Source organism: Melitaea cinxia, chromosome 19 (assembly GCF_905220565.1).
Source record: "Melitaea cinxia chromosome 19, ilMelCinx1.1, whole genome shotgun sequence".
In the NCBI taxonomy this organism is placed as follows: Eukaryota; Metazoa; Arthropoda; class Insecta; order Lepidoptera; family Nymphalidae; genus Melitaea; species Melitaea cinxia.
In genome coordinates, this window is record NC_059412.1 from 6,465,579 (window position 1) to 6,479,721 (window position 14,143).

General features: G+C 31.6%; 1 protein-coding gene across 1 annotated transcript in view; it reads right to left on the reverse strand.

Annotated features, from left to right (window-relative positions):
* The window catches only part of LOC123662688 (AF4/FMR2 family member 1), a 130,488-nt gene that overhangs the window by 44,160 nt on the left and 72,185 nt on the right, over positions 1–14,143 (reverse strand). The window contains exons 6-8 of the mRNA XM_045597491.1: positions 12,953–12,997; positions 11,155–11,250; positions 10,653–10,710 (exon numbers count right to left, since the gene is read on the reverse strand). Of these exons, the coding sequence (XP_045453447.1) occupies positions 10,653–10,710; positions 11,155–11,250; positions 12,953–12,997 (199 nt within the window). The remainder of the gene's footprint in view (positions 1–10,652; positions 10,711–11,154; positions 11,251–12,952; positions 12,998–14,143) is intronic.

The following is a 14,143-nucleotide window of genomic DNA, read 5'->3' on the forward strand; positions in this document are numbered from 1 at the left end:
TTCGGGGAAAACGGGAAAACTTGTCATTGAAATTTTTTAATGATTAATTAAATATGATTTGTTTCCTAAGCTTTGAAGAGAACTCATTTTGGGATTTTAAAAGCTAATTGAATTCATTAAAACGTTGGAAATAATTTGCTTTTCTTTTTTGTATGATCTTTTATTTTAGTTATTTAAAAATAGTTCGATAACATTATGTCTTAAGAGAGAATCGTAAATGAGTACACGGTCCACTATGTTTCGTTCAGTGAGTTCACGTGGCACCCATATATCGAGCTTTTTTGTATAGCCAGCCTTTTTCAAACAGGCCAAACTGTTTTATGATCAGTTCTGAGATCTTCAGCTATATCTTAACTACTCAAATATCAATCTAGCTCCACTTTAAAAAAAATGTCATCACGTTTATTCGTAACAGGGCAACCAGAGCGAAATGCATCTTTGACATCAAAAGTTCCTGACTGTAAATGCTTAAACCAATTTTGTGCTACTTTTACTGACACTGCATTAGGCCCATAACCGACGCAATTTTTTTTCGCGGCCACGGTCACATTTTTTCCCATTTTTAAAGGAAAACTTTAACATGTATCGAATTTCTTTGTTGGATTCACCCATTTTGGCGGACAGGAAACAAACGAAAAGTGGCGGGAGACGGTTTTATACTTTTTAATTTTATTTTTAAAATGTCACCTTTTTATGGTATCAAAACCAGCCAGTTACAAACAATACAACCAAGAAGGTTTTATTGCAACATTTTATTAGTAAATACGAAAAGATTTTTTCCCCGACCTATTAAAATAAAACATATCATCAACATAAATACACGATTATTTTACGCGCGTAAAGTCTATTCGATTCATTGCAAAGAATCGAGCAATCACGTTACTATTACGAGTACACGATCTCGTACTGTGTAGTGGGAGGGACGCGAGGGCCACGGTAGGGAGGGGGAGTTCCCCCCACACCCGCTACGAGTCCGGGTCAATAGATGGCGCCGCACGATTAAATTGGCATATTGAGGAAAGCGCCGTATTTACATCGCCTATTGAAATCTCTGGATTACGAGGCCTGTAAAATGTACTATTTTTTATTAATGTTAAACACCGCGTTAGAAGTACACGAATAACGCTACTAATACGATTATATTGTTTGTATAGCGAATGCTTGTGATGTAATCATATTATGTAATGCTCATGCTACAATCATAACAGAGTAAACAGTATATCACACTTTACTGATGCAAAACAAAGGAGCGTAAGATAAGAATTAATTGAAGTCTAAAAATTATTCGATAAAATCGTAATTTAGTCGTAGTCCATTTATTTTAAGTAGGTATTTATAAAAACAAAAACTACCATATTTATATTTATCACTGTCGTTATATGGCTTTAACTACACTTTATCTTATAAAATAAAAATAAATAGGAAACGGCATTTATACGTTACTCTACGAGGAAAATACGATGACAGTTATTTTTATTTGAACACGGCAAGTGAATACCAAGATGTTATGGAAACTATATATATTGTCGAATGTTACAAAACAACGGGTTCTCATAAAATATTTATTAACGGTTAGTTTTTAAATATACCGATAAAGACGATCTAGCAATAAAAAAGATTTTTCTAATACTGTTCTCAACAGTTTACTGTTTAAGTTTAACAACTTTGGTTGATGTAACTCACTAGTCTTGGTTAGAAAATTATATTACAGCATCTCAAAAGAACACTCGAAGATAATGAAATAGTATCACAGGAAAACATCTTACGATTCGAAGTCATAATTCTCCACTCGTACAAAAGGTGTAAATCTGAGTTAGGAATACCAGTTTCTTAACTTCTCAATTTTAAACCTCTCCCGTCTCTAGAATGCGAACTATTTGCAATCGCGATATATTATTTACCGGATAAAAGCGTTGTGAACGAACGAACGAAACCCGAACAATGCAGACGTGGGAATCGAAGTAATTTAAATATAAAAGGTATCGACACGTATATTAATAATTATTTGAAAACTGACAAGCATTTATAACACAATAATTAATGTATTGTACGAAACAAATTGTCGCGAATTGATAGCTAATGAGATACGAGGAAATATATATGAAAATAAATTAGGTATATTTTAGATAATTGATTCAATGGAAATCTATTTAGTTTTTGTTATTAATATTGAAAGGTTAACATAAGATTTAATTTGACGAACAATTCTGAAAAACAAGTAAAATTTAACATTCAACAATTCAACAATGACACTTAAAACCAAATAATACAAAAAAAAACTTATTGTTCAAAGACCAAAGTTATGTAACACGTAATAAAAGAAACATGTAAACATCACGGACGTTATTAAATGAAACAACAATTAATTCAAATTACTTGACTACGTAATAAGGAATCGACTAACAACACACTCAATTGAAACAACGGAAAGTAAATCATGCGACAGTAAAGCCAACGGCGAATTAACTACGTGCATTAATTAAAAACTTAACGAAGATGAGCCAGTCCGGTAGACCACAGAGGCGAGTTTGTTAATAAATATAGCTTTCAATGCGAAGGCTTCGAAGGAAATTAACAGAACTAAACGGACGACATCTTGACGGTGTACTGAATAAAAAGATACCCCCGGAGAATATCTGCTGCGGCTTACAAACAGGATATCTTGTAATATCAAAAAGTTATAACGCGCAGATTGAATCATCGCGTTTATTAAAAATACTATCGGAATAAACATTCCGATGCTTGATTTTGATCTAGACAATGTTACTTTATACATTTATCTAATAAAAAATAATATGCATACATTAAATTTAATTACAGCTTTAAACTATAGGAAAAATATAGAAAATTCATAATTTCATAACATTGCATTACTTATATGGAAATCGAGAGGATTTACCATCCAGAATAAAGAAATGTTTTGCAAAGGGACATAAATTCAAGCGATGGATAAAATCCAAATGAAACATGGCAATCGGTGAATATCTGACAAGGATATAAAGTTGTCACAGCGATTAATAACAGAGAAGAGACTCCTTCGTAAATCCCACTGACCGCAGGTGGGGCGAAACTTATTCTGCGGTTGCGTCTTAGGTACGATTTATCAGAGATTATGATAATATACTATTGTTTAAAACTACTATAAATGAAACATCTACGAAGGAATTGATTATGTGAAAAAAAAAATTAAAATAATTCTTATGAATACCTAGCATTTGAATATGATAATTTCGAGTTGTTTACAGAAGTGTACAGTGTTGATTTTGATGGTAATCACATCATCGTCTTACAATAAGTGCCTATAAGTAGAGTTTAATTACTTTAGATTCGTTAAAGAATATAAAAAAGTACAAAGTGCGATATCTAACATTTTCATCTTGTAGATTCTAAATAGTTTACGAGAAGGCACGCAATACGTCGACCGTAACCCCCTATAAATCTATTTGAAAAATGGACTTATACGTTACCTAGAAGTTCGGGGGATTGTGTGAATACCGGTACTATGATCGTCATTTATTATAACACAAAAAAAAAACAGAAAAAAAGGAAGTTCTATTAATGACAATTATATACTATTAGACGTATTTATTGTGGCTTATCAGGGTTAAAAAAAGTATATTTAAAAGTAACATAATTATTAACACTTAATGAGAAAAGATTCAAAGAAATCTTTTCGTCAAAGGAGTGAAATTAGCGAAGAAAATTTGAATAGAGTCCAGTATTTTTTAAGTTACAAGTACAAAACTACTTTTAAGTTTTGAATAAATGAACGCGTATTCTGGTATTTTTAAGAATTATATCCTTAAGTGTGTAAAATATGGAATGAAAAGGAGAATAGTTGAATTTTTAATTGAGAGTTTGTTACTTTGTACACGATAATTACAAAAATTTACGCTTCAGCCTGTAACATCCCACTACTGGGCATAGGCCTCTTTCCTCATGTACGAGAAGGTTCAGAGCTTAATCCACCACGCTGATCCAATGCGGGTTGGCGGATATATTCCCTACTATCAGTAAATCAGGTGTACATGATAACAACCAGGACCGACGGCTTAACGTGCTCTCCGGGGCACGGTGGGGAGACCCACAAAGTTACAAAAATTTAGTTTAAGAATATTGATAAGTAAACAATAAACAGTCATATAGTTCTTCCATTGACCATCGAAATTTATTTGTAGTTCTGTCATTATTGATAGCATAACTTTGAAACATTATTATACTCTTGTTTGATATAAATACACACATGATATATACTTTTAACTTACGGACTTGTCTACCTAAATAAACGGACGTATGTATCGTCAAATAATGAATATAAAAAATAACGAATAATAGTTATATCTTTGGTATTCGACGAGTTTTGTTCATAATACTATATGAAAATAAAACTAAATATGCAAATTAATACGACATCAATATTAATAAAGCACACGATATAATAATATTCAATGTTGCGTTAGACAGATGGCTCGGAACACGTAGTGCGAATTTTAATGTAGCATGTCTGAATACAATGATGTGATAACATATAGGCGTAAATGAAGTAAATAGTAAGATTGGTGACCGTTTTATTAATAAAAATATTGTGTGGGTGTGACTGTATGTAATAAAGGGTACTATAAAACAGAAGGGTGTATTTGTAGGTTTGAGCATAGTATAGTTTTAGGAATTATTTGGTAATATTTACGATTTTTTTTTGTTAGGTAATTTTTATACAAATTATGAGTACAAAACTATTATATATCTATAAGTCTATACTTATAGGTATCTTATAAATAATATAATTATATTAACAAATAATAAAAGAAAATTACGAGCTTAATTATTCGTATTCGCGGGCGAAATCGCGTGGTTTGTCTAGCTAAAACGTAATGCTTTCAATGAAACGAAGCTACTATTACGTATTTGGAAATGATAATTTTAATCAGTTGCAATGGCGATAGCAAAAATATACGATGTGCTTACGAAAATATTTGCTATGAAAGAAAATATGCGACCTAGATATGATAAACACAGTGATAAAATATTTACGAGGCACATATTTATAAGAACACGAAAACCGAACGATATTTCAGAAGCCGTACAGCAAGCAACCATCTATGAGATTCGAATTTGCTGACGCAGAGATTAAATTGGGTTTTATTTTAAAAATAAATTATTACATTTTATCATCGCTCGCGTTAAAAACTGTTGTTTAAAAGCATGATTGAAATTCTTCAAAGCGTTCTTTTCCTATATACCTTAAAACCGTTGTCGATGATTCATGATGTTTAGTTTAAAATCAATTTTTTATGACTCCGTTCCAAAACTTTGATTTCTATTTACTTATGTTTCACAGTCTACTAATCTAGCAAATTCATTATCCTCAACTTTCACAACAGGTTTGCATTTTCTACCACACACGCTGACGAGCGACATACATACATGGAATAAATTCTAGAAACCTAGACAAAGGTGCAGGTGTTTGTAATTGTTTTAATTTGAATTCCAATTCACGGTCGCTAACATTATAATATTGAATCAGTAGGTCCTACTGATTCAATATTAGCTGACAAATATGGCAATTATTCAATTTTTCATACCAATCATAAACAATTTATAGAACAAATTTGGTTATATACCAATTCATAAATATAGAAAAAGCCCAGGTTTAATGATTATATTATACACTGCTAAGCGAAACTCCCTACGAAGTCTCTCGATTTTCGACAGGACCTAATATAAAGTACCAAAGAATCAGTGAGCTATTTTACATCACAAATCCGATAAACGAAAAAAGGGTTCACTCGTTAACATCTCGATTGCAGTTAACGAACAAAGGGATCTATCAATTTAAACTTCGGGCTACGTTTTCGCTGAACAAACATATACGTCGTGACCGAAGTGGTTCTTATCGCTTTGTAATAGAGGTGAGAATGTAACTAGAGTTTTTAAGTTGTGCCAAAAAATGAATACGCAGTTTCCAGCTAAAACCGTTCTAATTCGAACCAGTCCCCGGCTCCGCGTCACACATATGAAGCCCTATGTTATTTGAAGCTATTCCGAGAGCCGCTATCTGTCGCTGCTGAAACAAAACCTATAGAATATTAAATCGAATTGGTTTTTCTAACGAGGAAAAACGAAAATTGCACGTTTCCATTCGACTATACGAGCTGTTGTTTTAAATTCAAGCATTCGTATATGTATCAAAAGATAGACACAGCGGAATGTGTTTGAATGGTCCATTTAATATTTGTATCTTGTCTGTAACGGTGCGAAATATTTATTTATTTACACTTTATTGTACACCAAACAAATAAAATAAGCAAGCGACATTAGCAATAATTATTCATTAATTATCGTTGTGTCCATTTATTATAAATATTCTTTGACGATTAGCAGGAAAGTGGACATAGGGTGCCAATCAAACCACCAATTGCAAATTCATGCGACGTTTCGATCCTTTATTGGACCATCATCAGGCATCTACAAATACAAAAAATTGAAGAAAGTTGTATACCTAAATTAATCCACAACAACAACCAAACAAAATGAACCAAATCATCAGTACCTTCACATACGGTAGTCAAAAGACATCTCCCCGTCAAAGTTCTTTCATTATGTAAGATTCTAAATCCAAATACATTATATATTATTTTTAAGTTATATTCTAAACTGTAATCTCTAAATTTTGAAAATTTAAACTAAAACATTTGAATTTAATAGGTAACAATATGCACAATTTTAAGTTATTAAGTTTTTGATTTTTTACAATTTCAAGGCATCAAATTCTCCGAACTTGACTATTGAACTGCATCTAAAACATCAATCATATATGTACACACAAAACCATCAAAGACTGACAATGTCTACACAACGATCACAACCAACATTTTATATTTGTTTCTTGTACAATGCAACGTGTTCGGCTATGTCTTATGTATAATTTGTTGTTTTAGACACGAGAATACAAGAAATTGGATAACAAAATGTAAATGTAAAGAGCAATAACTACAAAATAGAAATTGTAATGTAAATTTTGTAACTAGCCAAATTTAAATGACATAATTTTAATGACATAATTTTATAAGAAATGACTAATATTTTTTAAATCTTAACAATTTAAATAATGAATAATTAAAAAAATTAATATATAAAATTGAAGAAAAATACATGTGGGTAGAAATAATATAAATTAAAGGAACCAAAATAGGAGGAAAAATTATAAATTTAATTAACATATGTAAAGGTAATATAAAATGTTGGTTGTGATCGTTGTGTAGACATTGTCAGTCTTTGATGGTTTTGTGTGTACACATATGATTGATGTTTTAGATGCAGTTCAATAGTCAAGTTCGGAGAATTTGATGCCTTGAAATTGTAAAAAATCAAAAACTTAATAACTTAAAATTGTGCATATTGTTACCTATTAAATTCAAATGTTTTAGTTTAAAATTTCAAAATTTAGAGATTACAGTTTAGAATATAACTTAAAAATAATATATAATGTATTTGGATTTAGAATCTTACATAATGAAAGAACTTTGACGGGGAGATGTCTTTTGACTACCGTATGTGAAGGTACTGATGATTTGGTTCATTTTGTTTGGTTGTTGTTGTGGATTAATTTAGGTATACAACTTTCTTCAATTTTTTGTATTTGTAGATGCCTGATGATGGTCCAATAAAGGATCGAAACGTCGCATGAATTTGCAATTGGTGGTTTGATTGGCACCCTATGTCCACTTTCCTGCTAATCGTCAAAGAATATTAGCAATAATTTGTAGAAAAAAAAGTACAACTGAAAAATGTAGAAATATCGAAAATATTTAGCAAAAAAACTTCGGAGAACACTCGAATTAAAACAGAGAATTCGTCCGATAAAGTTATTTGTATTTATTTTTGATTAAATAGAGACGGCGTAGCGAGGGTTTTATACGCAAAAACAAAAAATTACAAATTCATGAATGATTGCGTGAGTGGGCAGTGGTTAATATTCAATCTCTGCCCACTGCTCTACGAGATTAAATGCGCAAATAATCCGTGTATCGATAGCGATCATATATGGCTTATTTAATTTTGCATAAATATTCATAGTATCTTCAATTTCATAGAACCAATTAGAACAACATGTTGCTAAAACGAATGTATTGATAGTCATTACTCAAGGACATTATAATTAGCACTAGAATTTACTGTGTAAAAATTCCATTAGAACCCAACCATACAAAACCAGACGCGTCTGCAAATGTAAGCGAAATTCACTCTTATCACGAGCGGAAACGAATTGCGTTCGCGTGCGAAAGCGAAATAGATTGTAGATAAGGGCCGCGGCACACCGCTGCGGAGTCGAGTCCGTTCATATTCATTATTATTCAGTTAGCGAAGCAAATATTTTTGCGGGCACGTTTATTTTATGAGTTTATCGCGCGCCGCGACACGACGTCAGAGTGCGCAGTCCGTTTTGTTTTGTTTTATTTTATTTATTCGCGTCGCCGACAGGTGGCGCTGGCGATCCGTACCCGCTATACGTGTAAACTGCCTTTAATAATTCATTCTAACTTTTATTTCCTCGCCCAGTCGAGCGTAACGTTACATAAATGTGTAAATATTTTCGACAAGCTTTTTTACTGACATTGCAATGATTAAATGTAAAGTGGTTTCGTTAAATAAGTTTTATTCGATCGCCGGCGAGTTAAAATTTTTTTATTTTTTGCAGAAAGCTTAAGTAGCACTTTCGTTCTTTTAATGGTACGAAAAGTTTTAACGCTTTATAGGAGAGCAAACGAAAGTATACTTCGAAGTTTTGTCTTTCATGAAATGAAAGGTATATAGTTTATAATTATAAAATATAAGTTTTTTTTAGTAAATTACATGTTTAACATAGAAACTTAATTGAGCTATAGAAGAAGAAAAGTCCTTATTATAACCAAAAATAAACAGACAAAGTTCGATAATTTAAAACAAACGCGACATAAACAGTAGAAATCGCTAACCACTCCCGATTTCTTTATACACGGCAAACGCTCATTGAGAGCTAAGCCTTGGGTTTTTCGCCGCTCGGCGGTAGACGAGGTAGCCAATTAGGACGACGATAAAAAGGCGTTTTGACTTTTTATTGCGAGGCCTTTGGACGGCGACGTTTCAAACATTCGCGACGATTACCGGATCGCGTCGAGTTTATAGGAACCGAGAGACTTAAGAGACTGAATCGATTACGTTTAAACAATACAAAAACTCTATAATTGAGTAACTTGATGGGTCCTGTCTAATTATTATAACTTAATAAATGATAATACAGTTGTAATGATGCATTCCTCTTATAAAAACGCAAAGACATAAATAACCTTATTTGATATAAATAGACAATTTCAATACAAACGCGTGTTTGAACTAATTAACATCGATTTCTAGTATTAGATAATTAATTAACTACGTCGTAGTAGTCTATTTCATAATCGTAAACTAGCACGGTTCATGGAAGCAATATCACGCGGAGTCAGGGGTCTTTCAAACTACAGCCTGTTCAGGTCTACGTATAATTTAGGATCTATTAAAACTCAAAGTAATCTAGTAATATCTTATATTACAGAACATACATAGTACAATCTATATATTAATATGTGAAGCAAATACTTTGTACCCCTTTTTACAAAAATTGCGCGGAAGGAGTAGGAAATTTCGTACTTATAGTTTATACAGAGTAATGCAGAATGCTGATATTTTTTTAATTATGAATAAAAATAAATTAAATCAATAAAAAACCATTACACAGACTACCATGTATTTGACATACACGCACGCATATTAATACTCTTTTGTTGATTGTCAGTCTGTAGTTAAATTGAAAAATTTACAAAAGGTTCTTTATTTTCATTATTTTTCGGTTTTTTATTGATTTAAATTTTTAATTATGGTCGAATTTCGACCACTGGGCGACAACTAGTTTATATAAATAGAAATGAATCACCGAAATGAATCTACGCTCATTAATTCCAATTGAGTGCATCAAATTGACTAATTCATTCATTTCGTGTATACGTCTTATTTTATGTTCTCATGTTAAAGAAAAAAAATCAATAAATTTAACGAATTAACTGGTTGTTCGCAGTTCGCCGGGTCAGCTAGTATATATTATTTACATAGATTCTTATTCTGTTAAAAAATTACAATCTATTTTTAAATAGTAAGGTTATCCTAAGGTCGAGAACAATTTTTTCCGTTGATAGCGTTGATATCAATGTCTTCGCGATTATACTATTTTAAATACCAAATCATTCGAATATATATTATATACACAGAACTTTTTGCGATCACGTTATTGTGTACCAACAGGTTTCAATATATTTATATGTGTGTATTTTTATATATTGTACACTCTCGCAAAGTCATTAATCAAAATTAAGCAGAAGTAAGTACTATATACTTATAGAATTTTAAAACTCTTAGAAACTTTATAAGAAAATTATATTTCTATTAATTCGAGACAGATACTAACTGTACTATTTTATTACGTTTAATATGAACAGCTTTATTTAATTAAATTACATTAACAAATTATACCATTTTGATTACAAAATCTTTAAATTATTATAAAAACTATAATTATCGTTGTAAAAGAAGCATTTTAATTTGTATATTTTGAGATGTATACAATAGGAATAGAAACTTACCGGGTTTTGTAGGGGTTGTCTTGAGATCGTTATTGACCAGTTGGGGGTTTTCCTGCACCTGTTAAATTTTTATATTTTATAATATACGTAATAATAAATACATGCATTTTGCATGCGTGCGAACGAGCACAAAGTAGAGTTATATCAAAGTTAATTAATAAAAAAAAAATATTATTTCTATAAATTCCTATGACTCAATAATTGATATTAAAAAAAGTAAATAAAAAAATCTTATTATGTATTATCTTTTTCATCTAAACAAACATCAACAAAGGTAAACCTTTACTTGTTTATCTATAATAATAAAAAGGTAGATAATGTTTTGATTTTTTTAATCGCTTAACACAATTACATAAAAGAACCTCATTTAACAATTATTTACCTTTTAAACGCTTTTTATCGGGTATGAATAATATTACGGTATAAGTATTGCTATAGCTCACAGCAGTGTCTGAAAATAAGCTGAAGCATAAGTTCTAAGATAATAATTACGATAACTCACCTTGTTAGTGTAAGGGTTGAAAATGAATTTGTTCTCGAGCTCCTTTCGAGGTGTCGCTGCGATCACTGATAGCGGCGTCGGTAGTGACTTCATTTCCTGGTTAAATTTATTATTATCTTAGACTTGACAACCACATAACATACATAAATAAATATCTTTAATATAGAGACGGTCTGTTGCAAGGATAAGCAACCTAATGCTTGTGTTATAGGTATAGACTGATATGGCTATATATACGAGTATGTATGTTATTAATAAATAGATATTATGTCGAAGAGATGGCACGTTAGACGTGTCTGTCTCTCTCTCGTCATCGTAGCCATGGTATAACATAGGCACTACAGAAGCACGTCGTTATATAGCGAACGATAGATTTGATGCAGCGGTGTGAGCCCACTGCTCCTAGGCAAGGCTCGTAACTTAACTGGCACAAGTCTCGACGAATATTAGTAACAAAGTTCACACGGTACTTTAACCTCATCTAGGACCACTCGAATTAACGGAACTTATTTTTTATATATATTAACAATTCAAGCAATTGTTGTGATTGATTAACGAACGACGTGAACCTGTGCGCACTAAATAGATGTCTGATTATATACGAAATATAATAATTTACGATAGCAAATGTTCCATTAATCTCCTAAATATACATATAAATAATAATACGTATAGAACGGTCAGAATCAGGGCAGGAATCGAATCAACAACCTTTGGAGCAGAAAGCAGGGTCTTTCTTTACAAACTGCGCCGATAGGCTTGCCATAAAAATACCTACTGAAAGAGGTAGAACGCGAGGCAGTCAGTAGAATACGGTACTACAATCCTAATAGAGTAAGAGATCCAAAAACACATGAAGTAAACACAAATAATCAGTTACGATGAACCTCTGTATGACCTACACACATATTTTTGAGCGGGGATCGAACCCGCGAACTCTAGTGAAAGAACCAGTTGCTGTGACCACTGCTCCAAACTGTCTCATTTCACTATATTACATAGGTGATAATGATTATATATACATAGATCACTATAGAACAGTTTATATGTTGTGTTCATTACATATAAATAATATCATTATCATATATGAAAATAACGAGTATTAAACGTTCATCATACTTAACATTAAATGTTTATAACAATGTAAGTGTAGGTAATTCCATATCAACACGAAACGAAATTATATAATTAATTACAACAAGCTTGTGGGACATATGACTGTAATTTAAAAAAAAATACATATTACTCGTATATCGGTGGTCAAAGGAAATAATGACATCATTTTAACATGAAATACTGTTATACTAATTATTATTGTTTATTAAGTTATAATTCAGTCTACAGAATCAAGCTATAGCCGTTTTACTTCGGTTTTCTACCTATGAGAAAAGTAGACGAATTTAACCATCTACAACTTATGTGCGATTCGACATACAACACTGGGGGATGACTCGCTATGACACACACCCAAACAACGAAGAAATGTTTGTACAAAAACAAATATCTGTGCAGTGTGCTGAGCAGAAATCTATTCCGCGACCGTTTGTGTAAAATGTGTATGTGTATGTGTGTGCAATATCTCCCATCATCTATATAGTTACCCATTATTTTTGCTATGCAGTCTTTAAATATTTCATAAATCCTACGAAATAATCGTCTTATAAGTCGTTACAGAAAGTACGAAATAGGACAAAACTTATTTTGTTTTTTTTTTGTCTTGCATAAATAGGAACACACTTACATACACTTACGGGTACAATCATATTTTAAATATATATAATATATAAAGGCATATTACCTTAAGTATACTCTCTATGGGCGGCTGGCTGCTGTCGATGTTGCTCTGTCAAACAAATGATACAAATTAACAACACTGTACGAATACAGAAATACCCTTCACTTATCACGATAATTGTAAGAGAAAGATATTGTCTTATCTTATATCTCAACAACTAATAACTTATCAATATCATAGAGACAAACGCTATGGTGAAATGATAGCAAAAGCATAATCGGTGTAAGAAGTCCATACTTAGATTAATTATGGATACTAATGTGTTAAACAGCTTGTGTTGGCCTAAAACTTTTATTAGAAAAATATTTTGATATTACAAACTATGGTTATCACTGTATGTTGTTTCATAAGTGGCTCACTTTACACGCGTTTAATAGAGTTTTTTAAACTCAAGGTAACATAATTACAAAAAAGTCAACAGCTTTAAGTAAAAGATAACTTAAGGGCATGGTAAATTTTGTAAAACGATAAAGACTGGAAATAAAAACATTATAAAGTAGTTTTATTCCGCATCTATTACACGTTAGAAATAGAACAACGGACTGACAAAGCCACAGGTTCCGGCCAGGAGTTCATACATATAAGCAATCACTATCAAAATAGTTTTTAGATTATGTAGAGCTTCTCTTTAAGACTATTGTATTTACTAAAATAAACGAAGACGATGGGTGTCAATACGCTAAGAAATTTCCCCTACAAATTATCTATACAAATAAATAAAATTGGAGTGTCTGTTTGTAATATTAAAATAACCGCTTTTTACTAAATGCATATGGAGGTATACGTGGTAAATATACCATTTTACATTTTTTGTCTGTCTGTCTGTTTATTCCGGCTAATCTCTGAAACGGCTGGACCGATTTTGACGGGACTTTCACTAGCAGATAGCTGATGTAGTAAGGAGTAACTAAGGCTACTTTCATTTTAGAAATGTATTTATTTTATAACTCTGAAAAGGGAACAATAACTTTTTTTGTTAAATCCCACGCGAGCGAAGTCGCGGTCACAGCTAGTGAATAATAAAATGATAGTACAGAGCTCTATTGCTACATTTTTTCAATACTACACCACTAGCCCTGTGCGTTTTGCACAATACATTATTACATTTATTGATACCTTTCATAGATATTTTAGTTTTATTATTGTTTAAAATACCATATTTTGTAAAAAATAAGCAAGGGTAGGTCCAGTGCG